Source organism: Sinohyriopsis cumingii, chromosome 11 (assembly GCF_028554795.1).
Source record: "Sinohyriopsis cumingii isolate HCF-2022 chromosome 11, ASM2855479v2, whole genome shotgun sequence".
NCBI classification, from domain to species: domain Eukaryota; kingdom Metazoa; phylum Mollusca; class Bivalvia; order Unionida; family Unionidae; genus Sinohyriopsis; species Sinohyriopsis cumingii.
In genome coordinates, this window is record NC_142971.1 from 11,534,593 (window position 1) to 11,562,409 (window position 27,817).

Consider the following 27,817-nt stretch of genomic DNA (forward strand, 5'->3'; position numbering starts at 1 on the left):
AGCTTGTGTTTTAACGCCGAAAAACCTGAAAGAACCACCTACCCACGGGAACCTACTGGCAAGCTTTCTCACATACCCGCATTGGCAAAGCATGAGACTCGAATTCACGCGGACAAAGATGATTTGTCAGTGATCTGCTAAGGCGAGTGCTTCGCACCATTCGTCCACCCTGGGCCTCGTACCATCGTAGTACCACTATCTTTGCTATAAATACCACACCTATATTATAAAACTGACTTTAAATAAAAGATCGCGTTAGATTTTCACAGCGAACAATTACATAATCTTAAAAAAAAAGACTGGAAGAGATCGATAAACTATATATCCTCGCCAAAAACAAATATAAATTAACGCATACAGATACACATATCCATATATACACATATCCAGGACAGGACAGGACAGGACAGGAGAGAGAGAGAGAGAGAGAGAGAGAGAGAATTTTATATTCTTTAGAAATGTTAATTAAAGCAGAATAAAGACTTAGACGAACTGTCAATATATTAAAATATTTTAATTGCCTCTTGTTGGTTCGTCATTTCACTTAGTTTCTATTCCACACTAATTAACTTTTTCTGCTTAGGTGTTAGTAGTGACGTAGCTTGTGGTTTTAACGCCGAAAAACCTGAAAGAACCACCGACCCACGGAAACCTACTGGCAAGCTTTCTCACCCGCACTGGCAAAGCACGAGACTCAAATCCACGCGGACAAAGATGATTTGTCAGCAACAGTTCAGTAACATCAGTACGTGAATGCCTGAGAGTACAGGTTCAGTGTACAAAAAGCTAACAGTGTTTGTAGTGCACTACTTTCTTCATAAAAACCATATCTCATGTTTAAATCATGAGCGTCTCTTATATTGATTAAATAAATGTAAATAAAAATAAAAAATGAAAAAGAAAACAATCAACTTATCAATTTGCAAACGTGATTGTGAACAAGAAAACTCGTAGAACTACATTTTGTAGTGGATACACTCGCAAGGATGTGAAGAGTTCATTCATTCGGTCAATACAGGGTTGCCATGAGCATATCGTAATTCCATTCAAAGAGCAAATATGTGTATTTGTATGTGATATAAATAAAATGTGTGTATAGTATGTACACTGTATCAGTGATACGCCACTCCATGAATAAATTTGTCGTTAAAAGGAAACTAGGCAAGCTTCGTTTCCTTTTAATAAAAAATGTATACATCTCGTGATATATCATTGATACAGTGTACATATTATGCATGTATATTATATATATATATATATATATATATATATATATATATATATATATATATATATATATATATACATACATATATCAGTGAAATATTGGGGAAAATTTAGCAGATGGAGAATATATGGTCCAATATTTTAAACTCCTACTTACGATGAAGACTATTAGGAGTAACAACTAATTGTAACAGTAAAAACGCTTTTAATCAAGCACTCAGCATCATAGTACTCTTTTCTTCTTCTTTATCGTTTTATTTGATGTCGATCCGTCTCTGACTTTGTTCATGAAGCAGCTGATGCGATGTTGGAGTATGGTTGAATATGATCGAAAATGATGCCAAAATGATTCCCATAATTGCTGAGCCCCTGACCAATTTCAATGGATTGACATAGGTCTGGAAGCTTTTGATAATTAAAAGTCATAAATAAAGCAACACCGGTTCTTTCAGCTCGAGCGTTGTTTAGTCACTTGTTCAAAATTTATGTTGATGCAAGTGATGTAGGGGTTGGCGGAGTATTGATTCCAAGATACAAAAGTGGTTTGGATCATCCAGTATGCTATATGTCTATAAAACAAAAAACAATCACGTGATAAATTATTCCACGATCGAGAAGAAATGCTTGGCTTTGATATTGGCTATGCACCAATTAAAAGTGTATATTTAATTCAGCTCCTTCTCCGAATATTATATTCAGTGATCACAACACCCTTGCTTTTATTAACATGAAAAACATAAAATATTTTTTAGGTGGAGTTTGATGTTGCAGGAGTACAACAATGACATTAGGCACATCAAGGGTAAATACAGTGTAATTGCAAATACACTTTCCAATGTAAATAATGTATTGCTTCATGTATATTTTTTGTCATTCATATGTATATTTTGCTATTGATTTAAAGAACATACGGCAATTCATACGTCGACAAACACATTACAGCCATTCACACACACACACACACACACACACATATATATATATATATATATATATATATATATATATATATATACACACACACATATATACATATCTATATATATATATCTATATATATATATATATCTATATATATCTATATATATATCTATATCTATATATATATCTATATCTATATATCTATATATATCTATATATCTATATATATATATATATATATATATATATATATATATATATATATATATATATATATATATATATATATCCTTGTTATGCCCTGTTGCATCTTAATGTTTCAGCAGTTCGGTAGCACCTATAAACAGGAAGCAAACATCATATCCCAGGGTTACAAGTTTTATCAAAATGTCGAAGTAAGATTGCAGAATTACTCTTTGGAGTTTTAATCGGAGTTTCTTTTAAATATTTAATAGCCGGAGAGAAAGAACGTTAGATTCTGCCAAATAATCTACCGGTCATTCATCGTGGGCAAAATGTCCCTGGAATGGAGTCCATCTGATGAGATAGACTCTAGAATGATGAGACGGTTGTACAGATGAAGAATGTCCCATTTCGGGGTTTCGTTACTCGCAATGCACCGATTATGATCACTCACTAGAGAGCTCTGTGTCACAATGTGTACGTACAATCTATCAAAAGACTTGAATTACGAAAGGGAAATAACTTCATAAGAGGGATAGAACATTCAACAGAAAATAATATATACATATTTTATTCGATTTGTTAGTGAAAATAATGCTGAAAAAGGATAATTTCTAGGAATGCAGAGACTGAAGATTCCTTTTCAGGACGGACTTTTTCTGTAAGCTTTTGTTTTTTCAAGTGTGTTGAATATTCTGACGGAAAGCCTAAAAAGTACAGAGTATAAAATATAGTCTATGTACTATTTTGTTTTCTCGTCTGAAACATTCAGTTGTTAATATTTTCTTCACACCTTATGCCTTCTGTTCCTCATTCTTTGTCTGGTAGGTTGTGGTAGGCGTATGAACCTTCGTTGTGGAAGTAATGTTGCTGTTCTTGGAATTTCGGTTGAAGTTCCTGTGGGCACTAATGAACTTGTTGACGTTAATAATGCTTTTTATTGGCTCATTGGCGTAGTTATGGGATTTTTATTTGAGTCAACTGTGAAAGTTGTAGTTTCAACTAACCTGGAAGCTGATGTACTTTACGAATGCTGTTGAAATTGTGCTTGTTGAAGTAGTCACTGGATTTAACATAGATGCAACGGTTCTCGAAAAGGTATATTGAGACGGTCAGGTCGAGATTGATTCTCATACAGCTGGGGGTGGGGGTCTTTGTTGTTATTGTTGTTGTTGCTATAGGTCATAGCACGTTGCAGGTTTCACAACAGTTCACTGCATTGGTAGTACAGCTGGCCAGAGTACAGCCCGTTACTTTGTTACCATACTTGCACCCTATGAAATGAAGAGAGAAAAATTAATCAGTTTTTCTTCAGAACAGAAATATTTTCACAATTTTTTTTCATACGATTTTGTAAACATTCGTGTTAGCTCCAACGAACATAAAAAATTATACAGAGGGAATACAATTTAGATCTCAACGTGTTAAATATATCTGACTATTTCTTCTATTAAAAGTAAAATTACAGACTTTTACAAAAAGGTGGCGTTTTTTGGTTAAGAAAACCTACTCCGTGTACAAATTTAGCTTCGAATGACTATTGAACCTTTTAACTTTCTATATCCATGACAAAATAACCAACAGTCTGGTTAAGATACTAGAATACTTTCGATGGAGAAAATATTTCTGCATTGAAACAAACCAATTCACAAAATGATTTAAAATATTACAGGACTTAACGGTGCACACTTTGAAACAAATTCAGTTTCTACGCGTGATATTCCTTATTTGGGTATAGTCCGGTAAGTATATCTAAACACCCTAATAAAGTAAAGCATAGTCGTATTAGCTTGAGAATCCTGTCTCAGTTAAATATACAATCTTTACAACCAATCATACTTGAGAACAATGACATGTCCAGATTTGTAGGAATATAGTTAAGAACTTCGTCACGACATTTTTATGATGTCCAATCTCTTACTCATTTCTTGTAAAATACGTATATAAAACTATAGTTTTGTTTCCTTTGCTTGTTACTGCTGTTATAAAGAAAATCCAACCAGATTTCGTTAAAAAAATATAGCAAAAGAAAATGTGTATAATCCAACTAAATGAAATCTTAGGTTAGCATTGCACTCTTTTAAAAATACTACCACTCCTTAAGGTAATGTGGGTTAACATTCGATATTCATATGCCATTCATTAGGTGATTGTTGCCAGGTCAGATAGTAACAGGCCGGAGTTGGCATTCATTATGCAGTTGGCATTCATTGTGCAACAGTTGCTAGGTCAAACAGTAGCCGTTGGCAGTTGCCATTCATAAGGTGACTGTTGCTAGGTCAAATAATTGTTGTTGTTGTTGTGGGGTTTAACGCCATTTTTCAGCACGATAGGCTATACATGGCGGCCAGTATTAATGGTGGAGGAAGAACCCGGAAAACCCCGGAAAGAACCACCGACCCACGAGAAGCTACTGGCAAGCTTTCTCACATGCCCACATTGGCTGAATCTTAGACTCGAACCGCCGCAGACAGAGGTGAGATGGCAGTGATCCGTAACGAAGAGCGCTTTAGACCACTCGGCCACTCGGGGCCCCTAGGTCAAATAATAGCAGCCAGCAGATGTCATTCATAAGGTGATTGTTGCCAGATCAAATAGTAACAGGAAGCAGTTGTGAACGAACTCAATCGCTCTTGCTTCTCTTTTCATGGCATTACCGAAGCTTTCTCCACGTTCAACTTGTACCAGTAGCTGTTTTAGCAGCTTTTCTGGGCGGGTGTAAACAAATGTCTAAAGGTATCTCAATGTGGGTGTTTGAATTAGCATGGTGATTCATTCCCTAGTTTATATTTCACAGATTTATTTGACAAAAATGTACGGGAAAACATGCCCCTTCTACTGAAAAACATGTCTGAAGCAAGGGTTAATAGAGCTTGTGCAAGCAATGAACATATTTAAATAACGCCATCTGGAAGCAATTGATCTAATTTATGTACTTTTTTGGAAGCACATCGCGTATTCAACCGGTTGCACACACATCTGCTCCTTTCTTCTCACCTGGTATGGCAGATTTGAGAGGTCCACAGAATGCACAGCAGTAGTTCTCGTATGTATAGCACTGTCTCCTGATCAGACTGGAGCACCATGAATATATATTTCCATATTCACAGCCTATTAGAGAAAGACAAAAGAAAAATGCAAAACTAACACTTTAAATGTTCTGATTTATATACCATACCGTGGTCATCTGAATATTAACAGTATTTTTTTATGAAGGTTATATATCTTTGTTATGACACGAAATGACATGACGATTAGTGGGTTATTGATAGAATTCATCAATATCAACAACAGAATGTCACAATCTCATACGTCTTTTTTCCATTTCCAGACTTCCTACCCACCTCACATTTTCCATTACTTTTCCCCACTCTACAAAGTCTAGGTCTTCTTTTAAGTTGTCAATATTTCACAGTCAGCACAACTGTTCTCAAATATATTATATGCTAAAAGAGCATGGCTACCTCCGGTGATCTCTGTCCAACAGGTCTCACTGATCTTTGTTCAAGGAATGCAGTCTTGAAATTTGCTGTGCATAAACCACTTTTTATTATTAGACTTACCATAACCTTGTTGTTGTTGTTGTAGGGTTTAACGCCATTCTGCGGCATATGATAGGCTATACATGGAGGCCAGTATAACTGGTTGGAGAAAGAACCCTGGAAAACCACGGGAAGAACCACCGACCCACGAAAAGCTACTAGCAAGCTTTCTCACGTACCGACGTTAGCAAAGCCTGAGACTCGAACCCATGCAGACAGAGGTGAGATGGCAGTGATCCAGAACAGTGGTTTCGTCTTCTTTCTATTACTTAGCTTAAGACCGAAGAGTCGTAACACATTACAAACTTTAGTCATGATTCTTGGTTCAGTGTTATATGCTGAAAATCATTTTCTACTTCAAGTTTGTATTCTTTACCTACGACATCTGAGCCTCTCTTATATTTAAGTTGCAGTGACCTTGTCATTTTACACTTCAGATCCAGGTCAAATGATTTCTTCATTATTCCATAAAATTTCGAACGTAGAACTAATAGCATTGTGAGGTCATCAATGATAATGACCCTGACCATACGCATTTTCGCCTCAATAGCAACACGTTTCTTACCCACCCCAAGTGGAATGCCTGCCAGCTCAGTTAAGTAGAATAGGCCACATGAAATCACATGAACGTCATAAGAAACGACTACTTGAAACAGGAACAGCGGTAACTTAGTGTTTTACATACTGGGCTCGCGATCGAAAAGTTGTGGGTTTTAAATCCTAACGTCGAATTAGCCCTTGTCAACTGTAGTGTATTCTTTGGCAAGGTATACCGATTCCCTATGTACAAAATAACTTGGGTTTCTGTGCCGCAAAACGACAAATCAAAGCCGCAAGTACGAGCCATCTACAATATTTAATTAAAGTAAATGGTTTAATACTAAAGTTATCATGAACAAACAAAACGTGTAACAAACGGACTGTGTACAGAGTTACAGACCGAGAAACGGACGGACAACGTCATAATATATGATATGCTTCTGACGGGTGCATAAAACTAATTGTCATCGTCATGGAATGAAAATCATATTTAGGTACCTTGACATGTACCGACACGCGTTATTGACAGTTGGACAAGAGAAACTAATGATTTAGTCATTCATTGAAATAGGTGTCAGACGAGGGTTTAAAAATGATCCAAGCAATGCATAGTATTAGAACTGTCCATAACAATACATACCTACTGGTATATAATGATGTTTAAGATTTATTACACATACTTTACAAATAAACCCGTGAGATGGGGTCAGAACATATTTAAATTCTGCGGCACACCAGTTTATCTTCAGCGTCTCAACCATCATCTCCAGCTATTTCACAGTCATCCCTCTTGCAATCTTGTGCTCAAGGGAAGAATAAAGCTGCACGTTTTTACCAATTAATTCCAATACCATTATTCGGATGATTTCGAAACGCACAATAATGCGACGTTACGTACGCTAATGCAGCTGAATCCGAATGCATGGAGGACCTGTATTACATGTTTCTCGAAAATAAGAAACAAAAGCGTCGTTGTGTTTTGTAGTAGCTACTTCCCCTTACGGTTCAACTCTCACTTTTTTGGCAGTTCAAATCAAAACTGATTTCTGATATTTAACAATAAAATAATGCGTTATTCAAAGCAGAAATCAGAGATGCGTACGCTCGCGTAAATCAGTTTTGTTTATGCGGCTATCCATTGCTGTTCCATCAGATACGTCAACCAATCCGAAGCGACGGCGCCCATTGGCTTATTTGAAAGATTCCGCTGGTAAAATCCGGGGACTCTCAAGTCGAATCAGATAACCATATCAAAAACGAAAAATGAGCGAATGGGCGAAGTCGCGCCCAGTTGCTTGCAGTATCTGACGTAACATAAGTATCAAGCTACTTCATTTCAAATGGTCACTGGAGGGTAGAGTTGTTGTCTTCCACGTGAATTAATAAGTTTTCAGACATAAGATTTAATGAGGAAATCTTATGTACATATCGCCGAAAGGACCCTTCAGCTGACCGTAAATTGTGAGCTGTGAGAACCACCGGTCCGTGTCTTAAACGCAGACTGATGTGGGTACGTTTTGTTTCCATAAATTGCGCCATTTGGTTAATAGCTGAAATCATCCCCGTAAACGGTGATCGGTACCTGTACAGATCTTAGTCTGATTTATTGGACCAGATTTAAATGGCTAAGAATAAATCAGATTTAAAATATTTTTAAGAAAGATAAAAAATTAGGTAGTTAGAGAATTTTAATTTTTGATCGTAATAAAACAAAAGTTCCCGTTTTTAAATAATGTTCACAGCAAAGGTTACAATGGCATGCAGTCTTCAAGTGAAATGGTGAAAACTGTACGTAACCTTATGAGCATTCTGTTGGTACCTCTCCATCTCCAACTGATTTTACGATACAAAATAGTCCATATTATTCTGTATCCGGTCTTCGAGTTGGAAAGCCTCTACATTTTACAATCTGAACGGGAGATGCAATAAGTAATAAGAATTTTTGTGTGCTCCGAAACTGGGTTTGAAGAGTTGTAGGGTATTAGGAAAATATCGTACTCACTGATAAACAGAAAACTCGAACAATGAATGCGCGTAATCAAGGCATTATTTTAACTAGAAGCGGCCTACCCGGTATTCCGGTGCTGATAGAGAGACAGGATTTACAACACTGCAGATTGGTAAGGCTGTTGTAACACCGGTAATTCACACTGGAGTTTTTAGCTATATTGGCACACGTCAGTCCGTTCGTTATCACTCCTGGCTGGTCACCATAGATACAGCCTGTATTGAACAAATACACGTATACGCATTGATGATAGAACTATTTAATACATCTTGTAACAAATTTTGAAAAAAATTGTTTCTACTTCATGGGCGAACAAGAATCACACAAATGTTCTTGTTTCTATCCATTTCCTTCCTTCACGCATTCATTATTTATTGATTCACTTGATCAAATAATGCATCTATATGTCCACGAGATAGTGACGTACTAAGGGTTAATGGCGTTCTAGGCGAGGATAAGGGCCCAAAGACCTATGTCGCTCGAGGCAACCGCCGCCTGTTAGTACGCTACTAGTTCTGTAAAACTAAATGTAACCATCAGGGAGTACTTCAATACATGCTAATATCAAAGACAAAGTTGCTCTATAATACTAAATATGTGTTGCCATCAGAGTAAATTTCTAAAACTGAACATATAGCCATCAAAGAGCAGATCAAACAATGATACCAACCCCAAAATTATATTTTTAAGAAATGTTGATAAATGTAAATCGGCTTCCCAATATTGTCCATAGACGATATAACTTTTAAAGACGTGGAAAACGTCATTACAAATTTTCCATATCGCATGTTAAATCTGTGCCCCAATTATGAAACACCAGAACTCTTTCAGCTGATCATATCTGAGAAGGCACTGTGCAAGTCATAACCATGGAAACAAACAGGAAACAACGTCATTTGGAAACAGAATATGATATTAACTGAACGCCAAAACCCGTATGACACAACTTGGCAGTGTCTGGTTATCTTGTCACATCATTTGTAGGCAAAATTTTTTAACATGGCTTCATTCGAGTCTCGCATTCATGAACAGAGTTAAGAGTGAGTTTTAAAAATAAGACACTTCGGATGTTTCCCCCATAGAAAATCTTTGAATGTAATGCATGTATTGTGTAATGAAGAGGGAGTTTAAATCACTTCAATTGCCTTTATGCTGATATTTGAAATAGCGTTGATATGGGTCGAATACATGTAGCGCTTGATTTGTGTGATTTGGATTTTTAACGTAGGTTTAACAATTGTTCTGTCATATCGGGACCATGTCTGCCGTGTGGCAGTTTATAGAGATGTCTAGCACTGGGATATCATTCCGCAAACATGTAGCATGATGCCCCACCCAGTCACATTATTCTGACACATGGTCGATCAGTGCTAACACTAACATTTAAGTGCTGAGCCAGGCGATGCAGCTGTTAGTACAATTTTTATATGTTTTTGGTATGACTAGACCATCGGAGTGGTCCAAAAAGCAATATATATATAACAAGGAATTACGTCTAATGTCCATCTGAATGAACACTGCAAGTTCTGCATGTTTTTAACTTCAGGGATAAATTATAAACATATAAGCCCATACTTTTATACACATTTTGTAAGTTAGTAAGTGCCATATCTGAGAAAAGGAATACATACGCTGTGAAAAATTGATTCTATATTGTAAGGACAGGCAAAATTGGTGTACCTACTGCTATCTCAAGTATATTTTTCCCCCGACTACACAGAAGCAGCCATTTTCATGACCTGCCTGCTTCAAACGGAACAAGGTGGCCTTAAACGTTTTCAAACATAATGACAATTAATGTAGCCAAAATACATGTAACAAGGTTAGTTCTCTAAATGTGAGTTGTGAAGGAAATAACTTGCTCTTACCCCACTTTCAGCGGTGCTCAAAAACTCCAAATGTGTTGAATATTACATTTTCTGGAGTATGATGTAATCTTAGTGCATCTTTGTTATGTTAGTACCAGTTTACCTTATTTTTCGTAAATGTTATGAAGAAAATAATTTACATTCATTGAACAAGAAATGTTGTTGTTGTTGTGGGGTTTAACGCCATTTTGCAGCACACGATAGGCTATGCATGGCGGCCAGTATTAATGGTGGAGGAAGAACCCGAGAAAACCCCGGAAAGAACCACCGACCCACGAGAAGCTACTGGCAAGCTTTCTCACATACCCACATTGGCTGAATCTTAGACTCGAACCGCCGCAGACAGAGGTGAGATGGCAGTGATCCGTAACGAACAGCGCTTCAGACCACTCGGCCACTCGGGGCCCCAACAAGAAATGTAGTTATATATATAGCCATAAGGCCAGTAGTGTATAATAAATATGTGTTTCAGATTTCTAGTATTGATTTAGGTCATGACCTTCTATCTCCCATGACTATGACATATATTACGATAATTCACACTTGTATGCCTGTAAACCCGTGAATTGCAATTCGTGAAAGTTACCAATAAGCGACAATGCGTGAGGACAATGTCACGGTGGGTAGAATGCTATAACATATCAGTAACCAACAAACCGCTATTCTCAAGCTTGTCCTTGGTATTTATACTTTGGGGTTTTCTAAGGAAATTACTCTTCTTTTACTGTCTGTAATTCCACTACCCCACTATTTTGTATTTGTGCCAGAAGTTGCAGGTGTCTTTTTTTTTCCTTCTATTTATGACAACACGATATCAAAATCGGCTGTGCTAAATATTTTATCTTACGTAACAACCGAGTATTGTTTACTAATCCTAATGAGACTACTGTGAACTGCCGTGAGAAATTCTCCAGAGACACTAATTCGCGAATGTAATCGTGCCGAAATTATTTAACCACTCGTTGCAATGGTTGTGATATCCATCACACCCAGACCAACGGTTGTTGCCGTGGCGATTCCACAAATTGCATTGGCGACAAGACACGCACGTTTGTATTTGACTAGTAACGCGGATCACTAGGTGGTGATATTTTGTAGTTTGTATTCCGCTTCAATTTTTTTTTTGTCTGTAACATTGAGGGCCTAGCATAGTTATTCCATTAGTAAATTAATCGCGAAAAATAATTGCTCAACAGGATGACCTTTACTACGTACAACACGCACATGTACTTCTAACCAATTACACTTTTTATTGGTATAACTGTCACACAATTATGGAATTTTTCTTAGCAATATACAAGTCTCCACTAAAAACAAACCAATTACACCACTAAACAATGCCTTAGGTGATCGTTCTAGTCTTTGACCATTGAGACCTTGTCTATGTTTAGATGGTTCTTGGGGGAGAATCTCCGATGGGCGAGATATATTTTCTTCTTTGGTAGTCATATTTTTTCCTATGTGGCTTCTCATATATTTATTTGCAAAGCTAGTTTGAATGTGTGTTAAAAAAAAAAATCTTTGCTTGCGGTTGTGCATGTGCTTCACCGAATATCTGATGGTGTCTAACAAGTTTCTCTAACTCGGGTCACATGCTTTCTTTGTTATTCTTTTATATCCAATCCACTCACTATTTACCCACGCGGACCATTCACTGTTGATGTAACACGGTTGCATACCAGCAGGTAGTTGAGAGTCCATCATATGGAATTTTAATAATGTCTCTCCAACTTCTATGTCCTCTAGCCGTCCGGTGTGTATGAGTGTGATTTTGATTTTTAACGAAGCTTTAACAATTTTCCAGACATATCGCTACGATCTCTTCAGTGTGCCAGTTGAGCGCCTAGCGAGGCAGCTGTTAGTACCATTTTTTATAAGTCTTTGGTATGATCCGGCCGGGTTCTAACCCACGATCTCCCGCACTCTAGCCGTACTTGCATTTCTGCTAATTGTTCTGGACACCTAATCGAACAATATTTTACTTCTGCTCCCATTATTTCAGCGGTTTTACAACTATCCTTACCTCTTCAGCGGTTTCTGCGGTCTTGACAACTATTTATATTGTTGTTTAATCAGTGGTTTTAATTTTTTTCTTCAAAGCCCTCTGTAAGGTCTTCACTTGCAGTTTGTCTCCACTGTAACAGCTTTGACACGTGTTATGACAGGGATGTCCTCGTGTGGAACAGTTGTTAGTGTTCAAGACAAGATTTGTTACGTTGGTCAGCATACTCTCAAATGACATTCCTGTCGGTTTTCTGTTGTTTTTCTTGTGAACATTTTATATGGTTATCGTGATTATTAAGTTGTTTAATCTAAGCCGACTCGATACTTTTTCTGGGGTGCACCAGTCAAATCAATCGTGGAAAAACGGACCCTTAGTAACCTACGCAAATATATCATGAAACTCATCCCACGAGTAATCGGAGGCACACCAAGTACAATGACTGGTTGCAAAGCCATGCGTGACAATGCCACATTGTTGTCTCAAATCACTTCAGGCACATGTGTGTATCGTTTAGTGAAATAAATCTAACTGATACTTTTGTATCGACCTCGGGAAAATATTCTCCCGGGATTAATTCGGAGTTCAAGCATCACATCATCGTACACTACAAGATTATTCTCATTTGAAGCAAGGTCGTCACCGGCAGGCACTTAATCGATTGTGGAAAAGAAACCAACTGATGTAGATCTACATTTTATGATGGCTCTGCCACTCAGCGACAGAAGCGCTACCTTAATATGCATGTTTACATCATACCACGGCTGATCGTCAGCTGACTGTACAATCACGTACAACAGATCCCATGTTAACCATCTCAAACTCATATTTAACAACAGCTGAATTTTTCATGATCCAGCCTAACCAACGATGAATGCGCAAACTGTGTTTGGAAACATGGAACCGACAGTTTGATCGGAACTACGAGCGGTTTATGTGCTTCATAAAATGGAAAAGTATATGACGGCGAAAGCAGACCTTGTCTCTGTAAAAGCATCAGAGAATTTCCTTTTTCCCGATAGATGGATGGATGAAAGGATGGATGGATGGGTAGGTAGGTAGGTAAACAGACAGACATAGTTAGCGAATGAGCGAGTGAGTAAGCAAGTGCAAAAACGAATGTCTAAATTGATCAAGGCCAAATTGTTTTATGAGGCTACTAAGTGCTGCTCAATTGAGATAAAATATATTTGTATAATGGTTTCTGAGCAGACTGTATTTACAATATATTACAGTCCATGCGGTTAATGGAAATGCGCAGCTGCTGTCACTCATGGGACTGCTCGAGCGTGGTTGGGCAAACAAGTTGTGTGGCAAATTTATCACCAGCGCCAAGAAAAGTTTCACGTGGTTAGTTGCATGTCCAAACACATAAAAGAGATTCACTAGGCTGATCGTTTATTTCCTCCGCATGCTCTTGTACATGAAAGTCAAAGTCGCTTGCACACGTAGAGTTAGTTACACGTTAACCAATGTCGTTATTAGCTACAGATACAACGAAACTGAGCCATTAACCTCTAAAGTTCAGGAAGTGTCGCTGATGAACTAAAATGTAATTATGCACGCGGACCGTTAACTTGGCCACGATTAGTACAAGTCGATCCAGTTAAAGGCTTATCAGATTTTTTGCTATATTGTTGACACAATAAATTACTGGTACGCGTTAGACATGTTAAGATACATTGTGACCAAATCATTGTGGAACGATTTAATAGCGTACTTGCGGAAAGGATATTCTGACAACAAATTACTAACGCTATCATGATCTCAAAGTCCAAAGCGATCTGGAATAAACAGCGATCACAAGAATGTGTAACACGACTTCTATTAGTCATACATGCAACACATAATGAAATTACTGCACCATTGAATCAAAAGCTGCTGATGCGATTCAAGAATAACCTCTCACAGTTAGCTTAAATTGATTTCACAACCACCGCCATTAGAAGTACTCGGAAACATTTTTGTTTTTTATATTTAGATGCTCCAGTAGAGTTAGAAGGTTGTCAACGCTGCCCTGCTTGCCCACTGGTGTATTTTCAATTTCAGACAATAGTTTCCAAGACAATCAACGCGTTATCATTTGGTGTGTGTCGTCCAAACATGGTGACTCGTACAAGACTGTTGATACTACCAGGCAAAGCATTCGTATGAGAGGTACTGCAACTTATTCCACCGAATACGGAACTACCACCAAGGTCTATTTTAATGTGTTTACATGGCAATGAATCGCATCAATGAATCATAAGGTGATTTACAATCGCATGATAGCCAAACACATAAGTGGTAATTCCAGAAATCAATATCGACCGCTTGGTGTCCAGCGGTGACGAACTCACTTTGGTGCATCGGTATACACCCATGTGATCCAACAACAACGGCTGTATCATTGCCCAAACATAAAAATTATTGAGCTGAAGATACATGATGGGACTATTTGGGGCAGAAGGGTCTTGCTAATCTATGGGTTGTTTGTGCACGCATATCGATGATAAGAACTCAACGAAGTTAAGAACTCAGACAGCAGATGCATATCAGTGAGCATATACAAATGCCACGTGACCTTCGACGTAACAGATTTCCTACGAAAAAAAAACTAGTTTCTCTCGTAAACAAGGTTAGGTATTCAACTCAAAATTCAAGTAAACATTTCGTTTACTTCTTAGAACCATGTCAAAAATCAAGTAGGCATTAAATCCTATACCCCCATTCACGGACAAAATGTACGCACAAAATATAGATATACACAGCAAACGTTTTGCCTTCAATTGCTTCGATGTCTCGTCTTTTTCTTATATCCTTTATAAATCGCCGTATAGAAGTAAACGTTTCAAAATCCTAGGATAGTGTCAATATTTAGTTAGTCACCATTAACTATACGACCCATTTCCTAATTGAGAGGGTGATTTTCGATATTACATCATGCTTTGCAAATTAAACACTTCCGGCTTTCCGATGCGTCCGAATAGGTCAGGTCCTTACTCAGATATATTTTCTTCCACGCTTACAATGGTCCCATCAAGTACCGCTAATTTCCAGTGCGAAGTCGCACACCAACTCGTAAACTTCCACATACATATTTTAATTAAAAAATCTTCAGCGCTGACTGAAACTCAAACTGATAATCTATGGATTTCATTCTTTGAAAAATATAATATCGTTAGAAAATTTATCTCACAGAAGCAGATGTTTTCCTTATAGCTAGTGCTATTTTGTTTCGTAATACTTTTCACGGTCGGCGAATTAGTATTCAATCATTATATTATTTTCAAAAAAACCTTTCTAACTGATGTACCCTAGATGAGTTTCACTACTTAGGCTCATATATTCATTTCATGTTTCATAGTCGTATTACCGTATTACCGTATTCATCTGCTTCATTTTCTGTACTCAACGGAAGTACCTGCTTTTCATGCACAATATTAAATAACGTATTTTCAGTTTATTTCTGAGAATATTTTCCAAGCTGACATTGTTACTGCTCAAAGACGATTCCAAAGTTGATACATTTGTCAATATGCACCTGTTGTGTGTTTGAGAAATCATAACATCTCTTCGGCGTCTTTGAGAAATCATACAATACCTTCGAAATAAACAGTAATTTGCTATGCAATCTTACACACATTCCACTCATCTGATAGAATAATGCCGCCATTATATATCTATAATTTTTTTAAATAGTAAACGTATCTACCTAATTTTATTTGCCATTAATATGCAGCGGTAATGCTCTAATACAAAAACATATTCTGTGCCATAGTTGTTATAAAAATGTTCTCTGCAAACAGCAGCAGTACATAAATTTGTGTAGTATGGCCACAATAGCTAATATAGACATGACTGAAAACTTTACCACGCGAACGCTGATGCCAATTCTAATGATAATAAACAATCCCGTCGACCATTATGCGAGAATAGCTGTTATGTCGGTTACTGATAGTGGTAATAACATTCTATTCACCATGACTTGCATGGTCGTATATTGGTAACTTTCATGGATAACTCTTCGTGGGTTAACATGTATAAACTCTGATTTATTATAATATAAGCCAAAGTCATGAGGGATAGAAGGTCGTAATCTATACAAATACGAAAATTCTAAAACGCTCATTAACACACTACTCGGCATTTGGAATAGCACGAGACAAATACAGCTATATGCTAGTCATGGAATTGTGTGCAAATTTCATCTTAGCCACACAATGTACGCAATAGCATATTAACACACTAAAATGCGTTATCCAATGGGAAACTGTGCACACGAAACAGATATTAAGGGATGAATTAATATACCAACAGGTTTACATGGACATCATATTATGTCACTTGCACATTTTTCACTGAAACAGAAAATTTTAAGAGACTTGGCGGCATAAAAATTTGTATCTAGGAATGGGATTTAATGGAACCCGAGCACAGTCATGGATAATAGGGACTAATTAAGTTCAGGTATTCCTCGCACCCAAAATGAGAGGTATACAAAACAAAAGACAAACGGTAAAATTCTTCAAATACGATATATTTTGAAAAATATAAATCGCAATGTTTTAGCATCCTAGACTTTCTCAACTGAAAAATAGGTACAAAAGGCATCTGAGTAGAGAATTGGGTTAGTCATATATTTACCTAATGCCTTTACGATTTTGGCAACTGGAACTGACTGAGTCATGGTGTATGAATAATATCTATCTATCTATCAATATATATATATATATATATATATATATATATATATATATATATATATATATATATCCTTACCTGCAGGAACTTCGACAGAGGGCACACATAGGCCGGCATAGCACCACTGTAAGAAGATGATAATGCACAGTATGTTAATAACAACAGAATTATGTCACTCATCGCCTTGTTTTCTCCAAATGTATTATCACAGTGATAATTTACAGCCACAGGTGTTAGTCAGAAGACAAGTGAAGAAATGACAGATTTAACCTGAATCAAGCAGATGGAGTGAAATTGAATCATACAAACATCTTATCCACTTTTGCCTTGCAGATTATCTACATGATGTTACATAAAAGATTATCTACCTGGTGTTACATAGCACAAATTATCTACCTGGTGTTACATAAAACAAATTATCTATCTGGTGTTACATAACACAAATTATCTACCTGGTGTTACAAAACACAAATTATCTACCTGATGTTACATAACACAAATTATCTACCTGGTGTTACATAACACAAATTATCTACCTGGTGTTACATAACAGATTATCTACCTGGTGTTACATAAAGCAAATTATCTATCTGGTGTTACATAACACAAATTATCTACCTGGTGTTACATAATGCAAATTATCTACCTGGTGTTACTTAACACAAATTCTCTACCTGGTGTTACATAACAGATTATCTACCTGGTGTTACATAACACAAATTATCTACTTGGTGTTACATAGCACAAATTTTCTACCTGGTGTTACATAACACAAATTATCTACCTGGTGTTACATAACACAAATTATCTACCTGGTGTTACATAACACAGATTATCTACCTGGTGTTACATAATAAAGATTATCTGCCTGATGTTATATAAAATTATCTTCCTGGTGTTACATAACATATCATCTACCTGATGTTCCATAACCCACAAACTGGCATCAATATTCCCAACAGAATTTATTAGTCAGCATCTGAAATATGATGCCCATCAAATACTTTCAAGTTTTGCAATTCTATGCTCAAAATTCCAAACAAAAAAAGATAAGGTATATGAAAATGGCAGGGGAACAGTTGAGACTGATTTATGAAGATTGGGCGTAAATTTGGTTGCTAATGCATCATTAAAGACGTCTGAATGATACAGATGGATTTTTCACTGGATATACCACATTAGTAAGTTTTAAATATGTTTTGAACCTAAACATTTTCTATCCATAGCAAATCATGCACAGGAAAGTGGCAGGTATTGTTATGTTATTTACACGCATATAATACAGTACGTCTCTCTCTCTCTCTCTCTCTCTCTCTCTCTCTCTATATATATATATATATATATATATGCAATAAACTGACAACGAACAGTGCAAAACTAGTTTCTAACTAGCCTGATCACTTTCTATTCCGAGTCTTCTTCAAAGGCAAACAAAACAAAGACAAGAACCACAACAACAACAAAAACGACAAAAGTCGCCGAGGTTTCAGAATTTTAAATGACTTTCTAAAGGAATGAAAGCTTGAAAGTTTTTGTTCCAATCAGTTTACATCAACTTGATGCATATACTGAAAACTTTTATATTGTCATAGATATCGATGAGCCATATTGCCATCTATTATTTTATGTAGATTTCTGTAAGCGCAAATTATATCCTCGGTATTTCATTGTAAGGCTATTGGATTGCTAATAAGCAAATTTTGAGCATGATTGAAACTAAAATAACGCCGTCTGCAAAATAATGATTTTAGTTGTGCGTGGTTGTCTTTTTCTAGTCATCTTGGTTTAAACCGCTTGGTTTCAATGTTATAAGACGGCGTATCAAGTAAGATTCCTTTTGTTTCCCGGTTTCGGAAAAACTGTTGGGGTTGTGAGGAATGGCAAGAAGTGTTACGTCACAGAACGTGTGGCCACGGGAGGAGAAGTTTTCTGCGACAAGACGTCTGTACAGCTTCTTTGTCATCCAGTCAGTGGAGGTTGGTCCTTCTGTGTACCTTTTGAGGTTCTCCGACATAATGAAGGATACAGATCTTACATGTGATGAGATATATTACATTCTGTTTTGCACGTTTTGTTTGGACCATGTATGTTCAGTTTTATGATTGTTGCTGTGCTAGAAAATGTGCTGGTGTTGTTAGAGATTGGAGTTAGCTTAGCACTGACTAGGATGTCTTTGATGGTTTTTTTTTTTTTTTGGTCTCCGGTAGACTATTACAGGTTTGTTCGGGAGTATTAGCTTTAATGTGTCACACGATTCCACGATCGGCCAGTATCTACTGATGATTATAGCTACTTTGGGGTTGTCTGGATGGTGGGTCAGGATAAATGGCATCCGATCAGCCTTTTTCTCTCCATATTTGAGTAGGTCATTGCGGTTATTTTGTTTAGCCCAGCAGCAGGGAGGTTAAACCCTACAAGTTTAGAATGGTCCGTTCGCAAAAATAAATCTTCCTACGAAAAAAATGAAAATACAAGATCAGTAACGCCCAACCGAAGCCTCTAACCAACCGAGATTTTCTCTAATTGTGTTAGCTCATTTTGTTACTTTATTTTCGACGTCTGCTTTTTCAAATCTTTGTGCGTGTTTGTTTACCCACCCGCACACTAAATTTGTTTGTCACACCCACCTCCCTGCTGCTGTAGTGTCGTGTAATTAAATCATTATTATATCAATAATGGAATCTCGTATAGCTGGACTAGCTCGAGAGCGACTAGAGGCAATTAAAAATATATTCCAGTCCGTGATTCTGTCAGTCAAAAATGACAAGCGCGTCAGGAGTCTCAGGTGGAATTTGCAGAGGGTACAGAACAGGTATTTAAACCAATTTTCGAACCAACAAAGATAATTTTTACAGCAACTGAGGCGGCTCAAAAAGTTCTTGATACATTACCTGTTGATATTGTTGGTCGTCTTCAAGCAGCTCAATCACTACCCCAGCAACCTCCTCAACCACAACCTGAAATTCAACCTCCTCCTAAAGTAACATTATGGATAAATGTACGCCAGAAGGTATTGCTGCTATCCATGACCCAGATCAATTAAGATTTCCGCGTTTAAATATCGTAATCCAGATAGGTATGTAAAACCCGAATATCTCAAAACTCTAAAAGCTTCCGATTGGGTCAAGGATGTATATCACGTCGTTACTGATACTCCGCGGGGCCCCGAGTGGCCGAGTGGTCTAAAGCGCTCTCCGTTACGGATCACTGCCATCTCACCTCTGTCTGCGGCGGTTCGAGTCTAGGATTCGGCCAATGTGGGTATGTGAGAAAGCTTGCCAGTTGCTTCTCGTGGGTTGGTGATTCTTCCCGGGGTTTTCCCGGGTTCTTCTTCCACCATTAATACTGGCCACCATGCGTAGCCTAGCATGTGCTGAAAAACGGCGTTAAACCCCACAACAACAACAACAACAGATACTTCGCAGATCAGATTTGAGGAAGATATTAATAATTTTAGTAATTTTTTCAGACAGGAAATGAATATACTGAATAAGAAAGAGAAGAAAGGATATAAAAAGAATAAGAAATGAAGGTGCAACTTAAGAAATTAAAAAAAAACGGACATTACACTCAACAAGAAGTAGGCAACCAAAACAACAGGTATAGATCCTAGCCACAACGCCACTGGAAATGGTATTGCCACTCAAGGTAATGATCTTGTTACCCCATGCCCCAATAATGTCCTTGCCGACGTGGACAGACTAGAAATCCTCACATGGTGGAAAATGAGCCGGTAATAATTCCCCAGAAATCATTAATGAAGCAGCTGCTATTTGTCAACGATTATTTACAGCCAGTGTCATGGACACTAATGTTTATCACTACCTTGTTGATGAAATCGTTGATGATTACCACAGTGACTGAGGTACACAATTTGATCAGTGACAAGAAAATAAGATTATAAATAATGCTCAACGTGGACCTGTAATGATCAGGGTGATAAATTTGCGATTACCAACAAATAAGGTTACCTACGGAGATGGACTGTTATTGTTCAGGGTCTATTTAGAAGGACAGCCCCAAAAGCAATACCGATAGCAACTGGGAATGAAGGCTATTGACGTTGTTCATCATAAAAATATTGTTGCTGTTGGTGATGTTGCTAGTAAAGCATTCTCCGCACTCAAGGCTGGACTAGCACGATTAATACGACGAAAACCGCAGCCAGTAAAATTACCCAGCTCCGAAGTTATGCCTGCAAATATAAGTAAAATACTAAATCAAGCTGCAAATGAACGATTAAAGGAATTAACCGGTGAAGAAGCTCAAAATATGACTACAAATCTGGTAGTGGGTGATGGGTTATATCGTCGCAATCGCTAAGCGATTGTGATGGTACATCATTTTAGACGATAACAATTATAATAAAATGTTCAAATGTGTATCTGATCTAGCATTTGACATGGACGCACCAGTACTCAAGGATGAGTCTGCGCATGATTATCAATATTATTCTTACGAAGCAAGAAAAACAAACCAACGTAGTCGAATCGAACTACAAGTTCAGGATACAAGCAGATATTTCTTGCCCGCCGAGGCATTCATTGAGTTCAGGGTAGACTTGTAAAATCTGATGGTAATCCTTATGGTGATGCGCAGGCTGGGTTTGTTAATAACGGAATTGTGGCATTATTTAACAGTGTACGTTATATTATTGATGGTCGGGAAATTGAGGTTTGTCATAATGATGTTGATACGACGATACTGGGGCTATCCCGATACAGTGATCATTATTCACGGTCTGCTGGTCAGTCAATGATTTTTCGCAAAAGGTACCACTGATCGCACCGATGGCCGACCTTATACTCTTCGGAGACCAAACACGTTATTGCTGCGTCTGACAACACCGATGTTGAAGGTTTACAGTTTGCAAAAGCGAACGTTAATCTGGGATTCTCAGCACGTAAAAATCAAATTGATGCGCAGGGAAGATTTAGCTGTGCAACACCACTGTCACATATCTTTGGTTTTTGCAGAAATGTTAGAAAAGTTATCTTCGGAGCAAAACATACAGTTGTTCTCGTTCGAAAATCCACGGACGACGATGCTGTCTGGCTCGCTGGAGGAGTTGACCCAGCTGCAACTGCGTCACTTCATGGAAATGTGACACTGACAAAACTTTCGTTGTGGATGACAGTAATGTCGCCATCAATCGGACAGTGGCAGAAAATCACTGATATCGTGGTTGACAATGCCTACAGACTCGATCACGAGTATAACTGTTTGCACATTTGCATGGCGATCGCATCACAACAGGGAGTTTTAGCACCACGACATTTATTTATAGCTTTTCAAGATATCCTACGACGGGATTCTCAAATACGAAATCATATGGTATTTGACCCACTTGGGGTTAGTTAAGTTTCTTTAAGGATAAACGGACATCAAGAACCGTCTGAAGAAGTGTTGCTGGATTTTGAAAATAATCATGTAGCACGTGCTTATCATCGTTTGATGACATTCATGGGGCGTGATCAGAATGTGGATTCTGGTGTTCAAATATCTCAGCTGGACCCATCGACGTTGTATCCCATCTACTACTTCTCGCTGGAACATTTAGATCTGTTTAGACAGTCAGTCGTTGACATACATTTTCGAGCTCGAATAAGTGCACTACCAGCCGGTGTTGCTGATTACAGAGCAATTGCTGTCATATTCTCAGACAAAACAATGCTGCTTGACGGTGTTGGTCGACGAATGAGTTATTGATGCCCGAGTAAAAAACGTAATTAAATCGCTCATGACATTATAATGTTATATCATCATGTTAGCGTTACTCTGACTCCTGGTCATATCACAAAGCTACAATCCAAAAAAACTATCGTTGTCAGAACGTCAACTCAGGCACTTCAATGAAGCCAACCCATAAAAGACCGGCGTACGACTTAATCTTTCTGCAGGCGCCTATAAAGACATCGCTAAGACAGATGGTATATTTCCATTTCTTGCAGCTATATCAGCGTTAATAGCCGCTGAAACCAAAGCTGTTGCAAAAGCAGCTGCACTTGGTGTTGTTGTAACTGCTGCGGGGATGGCATTAAAGCAACAGGACAAGGAATAAAAACTTCCAAAAAAGTGGAAATGGTCTAAGACTGCCAGGAACTCCTTACTCGTAGTATTGAAAATGTCTAAGTCTTCCCGGGACACTTAGTTGATTCTTCCCATGTCCATGTTTGATTTACTTAATGATGCCTAGCGATTAAACATAAAAAATTCAGAGGTATTTGTATGTGTGATCAATTACTAAAACAACCAAACAATGTTGAAACCAGTATCATTAATCTTGATCGAAGTTCTGGTCCAGGTACTCAATGGGTTCCCTACGTGACTGACCCACGTGGAGTTGTTTATTTTGATTCGTATGGGTTTCCGCCACCAAAAGAATTTTTAAAATATTTCGGCGGACTTCATACTCCAATCGGGTATTCAACATTACCAACACAGACAATAACCGATCAGCCAATATGTGGCCGTGAAGTAATTGCTCTACTCGACGCCGTGTCAAGGTCGCTAATACCACCACCTCATAAAGTCGTACACGAGTATACAAGTAGAGGGTCCGTCGTTTTAAACGGGTCTTAGTAAATATACAATGGAAGATATTTACGGAAAATCTACTCTGAGTAAGACTCAGGGTAAACCCTAAGGTGACTTATTCAAATATGCAACTCTTCACGATGTGAAGGAAGAACTTGCTGATCTTTCGAGTCTCGTAAATGTGGACAAAAATAACGTCTTTGTTTTTCAGGATAAACAAGGACGGCTAAAGACGAGTAATATCCCGTCGACAGATAGTGTTCTATAAGTTCCAGATGCAACCTAAGATAACTTAGTGGTGTTTACTAAACACGGAAAAACTAAAAAGCCAGAGGAATCCATTTTAACACTCATGGTAGAGATTACTGGACGCATCAGAAGAATTGAGGATATTATGTACGGTCATCACAACAGGAGTAAAACTAGAATTATTAATGTGAGAGAACCAAAATCAGACGATGATGTGGCAACAAAACGATACGTAGACAGCAACAACGCCACTATCATAACTGAGATTGCTGATCGTTTACTATCCGCCGGTGATACAATGACTGGTTCTCTCAATATAGCTAATAATAAAATTACTGGTCTAAGAGAACCAGAATCAAACGATGACGCTGCAACAAAGAAATATGTTGACAATAGCAACACCACCATGATGGCCTCGTTAATGGCAATCAGTGACGGAATGACCACATTTAGATCTTAATTTTCTACTCACGTAAACACATTTTTGAATTATCGCAAAAGAATGAAACTGTTGAGCATTTCTTTGAAAAGCCAACAGTCGTTGACATTAAACTCTCCGAAATAAAAAGGTTCACCGACAGTGTAGTATATACAGCAGTGTCTGGATCAGCATTATGGACACTACTCAATAAATCCATTAAACATCGTATGTGATGTTGACCTGTCTTGAATGTAATCGACGTCGAGGAGCCAGTTCACAAAAGTGAATGCGGTGGTACATATGTGTCTTCAGGATTTGCTTGTAATTGTTCACGTACAATCCACGCTGAGGAGCAGTTGAATCTAGTCTGTAGACTGCAGGTCTACCCGTGGATTTTACCACGCTGGAAATTGTAAGTGTCGTCATACTCCGAATAGGATTATTTGCTCCTTTTTACCACCTTCAAGCTCACCAGGCTCATATAAATACATTACAGTCACATTGCCCAGTACTTAGTGTTTTGAGAAAGAATCACGTCGTTGTACTGGTATATGTTTTATGACTACATTGGAAGGGTTCATAGCAACTGCACACGTAATTTCATTATTTAACGCAGCTATTGCTCTTGGTAGTCTTGCAACACATTCAAGAGACCTCGTATCCTTCTGAATTATTTCCTGCGCATACTGATATCCAAATAACCGCTCAGAAAGTGCTCAATTAAATCGTTCAACAATTGCCTGATCGCGATGAATTGCGGTATGTCCTCGTTTGATTTTGACATTATGTTTTTTAAGCAGAGATGATACTGTACCAAGAAATTCCTTGCCATGATCAACCTGTGGCAAATGTGGCCATCGTAGACCGCCACGTTGATAAATTCGTTCAAACGCAGATGCAACTTCAGTTGCTGTTGAGGTTGACAATTGTTCTGCTTCTTTATACCTACTTGCAACATCAACGACAGTCAACGAGTATTTGTATGTGCGTTATTGACGTCTACCAGTTTTAACGGTATCGTGTGGTAAAAACAAAATATTTGCTTGATGAATTTCATTGGGAGTGCTGACATCAAAATGTGCGTACTGAACTTTCTTAGGTAGTGGTAGATACATGTCATATTGCCTGTCGTGCTAACCAATTTGCAGCAACAGAACGTGTGACATTTGCTGCATGAGCATGTTTACTAGTCGCTGCTCTACCTCTCCAATATCCTCTTGGGCTATAATAAATCGATTCCATTGTATAATAATAATAATCGGTTGATTAATTACCAGCCCTTAAGCACTAGTTTACCGTTCATCTCAGATTTAACTAGGAAGCTAGCAAGTGTTTCTCTGAGAAATTTATTTTTTATGGAATTTAACGAGTGAATCAACTTCACATCTGCAATATGTCGTTGTTGTAAATCCTTATTTTATACGCTGCATCATGAACGTGACACGTTTGATCAATGGCACTTTTAGAAACTCTCCAGGTCTTGGTTGATCTTTCTCGTCAAGTCGGATATCAAGTCGGGTTCCAGGACCACAAGAATTATATCCAGGAAGATGTTTTTCTCCTGGGTATTTAGCCCATGAAGCTCCTGGTAATTTTCCGAGTGAAGCAACGATATCACCACCTGTCTTCATCCGAGATGAAATAAATGTCTATTTTTTGTTCCACATTTCACATACTTGCCTGTAAGTGCGCGCTTTTTATTTTTGTTTTTATTGTTGTTAATCCACGTGTGGGGGTGGGTGCTTTGCATCGATCGCAATATAAATCCATAGTATTTATTATATTTGTACAACATGTATATCAATGATTTCTCGGCGCACGAAAGCAAGAGCCAACCAAGCATCATCCAGCGCTACCAAATTCTATCAGAGCAATTATCATAGGTCCATCTGGGTCAGGTAAAAGAAGTTGTTGCTTAATCTGATAATGAGATGGCTCAAATGGGATAAGTTCTATTTAGTGGCATTAAATTAAATGATCAGAGATTCTACGATGTGCTTAAAGATTTTAATGAAAATGCAAAATTTTTGGATGAGGATGGTTGTTGTTGTGGGGTTCAACGCCATTTTTCAGCACACGATAGGCTTTGCATGGCGGCCGTTAGTAATGGTGGAGGAAGAACCCGGGAAAACCCTGGGAAGAACCATCGACCCACGAGAAGCTACTGGCAAGCTTTCTCACATACCCACATTGGTCGAATCCAAGACTCGAACCCACACAGACAGAGGCGAGATGGCAGTGATCCGTAACGGAGAGCGCTTTAGACCACTCGGCGGATGAGGATGGTAATGATATTATTGATTTTATGACCGATATTGATGAAGCCCAATCTGTAGATGACTTCGATGGATTTAGTAATTAATCTCATAGTATATGATGACGTGATGCTGAACAAAGAATCAAATCCAGCTCGGATATTTTCTCGAGCCAGACAAAAACACAAACATGATTTATGCTATTCAGCGATATACATAAATACCTAAAGTGATCAGACATAACTGCAATAGTTTAGTTGTGTTTAATGGAGTCAATACACATACTCTGCGAAACATTCATCAGACTTGGTATTCAGGGGATATGGATATGATTAAGTTCAAAAACTTATTTTCACGTTCGCAAGCTACCCCACACGGATTTATCACGATAAATTTACATGATCCTCCGTCGCGATATCGCGTAGGTTTTTATTAAAGTTTCGGTTGAGAAACAGCAGCAGAGAGGGTGACGCCAAAGAGTGAGTGTCCGGGTGGGTAAACACACACACATAACAATTTGAAAACAGGAACGTCAAAAATAAGGTAACAAAATGAGCTAACCCAATTAGAGAAATTCTCATTTGTTTTGAGGCTTCGGTTAGGCATTACTGACCTTGTATTTTCATTTGTTCGTAGGAAGCTTTATTTTCGCGAACGGACCCTTCTAAACTTTGTAAGGTTCACCCTCCCTGCGTCTAGCCCTTTGGGATGCCTTCGCTTCAGATCTTAGTCGTAGCATCAATTAATCAAATATTAGAAGCTTTTTAAATGTGCACGCATGAAAATAAAGCGAGATAAATTGCTTCTAATTTAGCATCTTTAACTGGCTTCATCATTTTTGTGATCTATTGCTTATCGCGAAATTAAATAATACCTTACTTTGAATCAAACGTGTATTTTTAAGATGGCGTTGCCCTATTTAAAGCACGTTTATTTCATGTCCTTTACACTTGAAGCAGTGGTACGCGAAGCTGACGTAGAGGATCAAAGACACTGAAAATGTAACTATTTCGATTGGCTGTCTTTTTGTAGCAACTGTGCTTTATTCAAACAGTTCGACCAATAACTTTAACTCCACGAGATAAAACCACTGCCATAAATGCCAAACCATTCGTGATGTTCGTAAGCTAAGTTGAGATTGTAATCAGGCGACCGTCGTTTTCAACAGGACTTTTCGGAAACACAAACTAGATATCACATCCATGAACAGTAAATTGCTTTAGAAAAGAAATACAAGAGAAAGGCACACTGAAAGAAACAAATACATGACAAACTTAAATGAGCAAACTCTGGTTACATACAGTAAATGGTTTACCTACCATTTGACTACCACATGGAGTTCCTTCCCCGGGAATCATACCAGAGCACCCAGTTGCACCGA

The 27,817-nt window shown here is 37.9% G+C and overlaps 1 protein-coding gene across 2 annotated transcripts in view; it reads right to left on the reverse strand.

The window, feature by feature from the left end:
- Positions 1–2,448: 2,448 nt before the first annotated feature.
- The window catches only part of LOC149787611 (A disintegrin and metalloproteinase with thrombospondin motifs 6-like), a 69,231-nt gene continuing 43,862 nt past the window's right edge, over positions 2,449–27,817 (reverse strand). The window contains exons 14-19 of one of the 2 annotated variants that reach the window (XM_089975616.1): positions 27,756–27,817; positions 19,866–19,931; positions 17,053–17,098; positions 8,484–8,636; positions 5,329–5,442; positions 2,449–3,605 (exon numbers count right to left, since the gene is read on the reverse strand). The exon at positions 27,756–27,817 is cut by the window's right edge and continues 58 nt beyond it. In XM_089975616.1, coding sequence (XP_089831742.1) covers positions 3,514–3,605; positions 5,329–5,442; positions 8,484–8,636; positions 17,053–17,098; positions 19,866–19,931; positions 27,756–27,817 — 533 coding nt within the window. In that variant the 3' untranslated portion in view covers positions 2,449–3,513. The remainder of the gene's footprint in view (positions 3,606–5,328; positions 5,443–8,483; positions 8,637–17,052; positions 17,099–19,865; positions 19,932–27,755) is intronic. The other variant, XM_089975617.1, reaches the window with a different exon arrangement.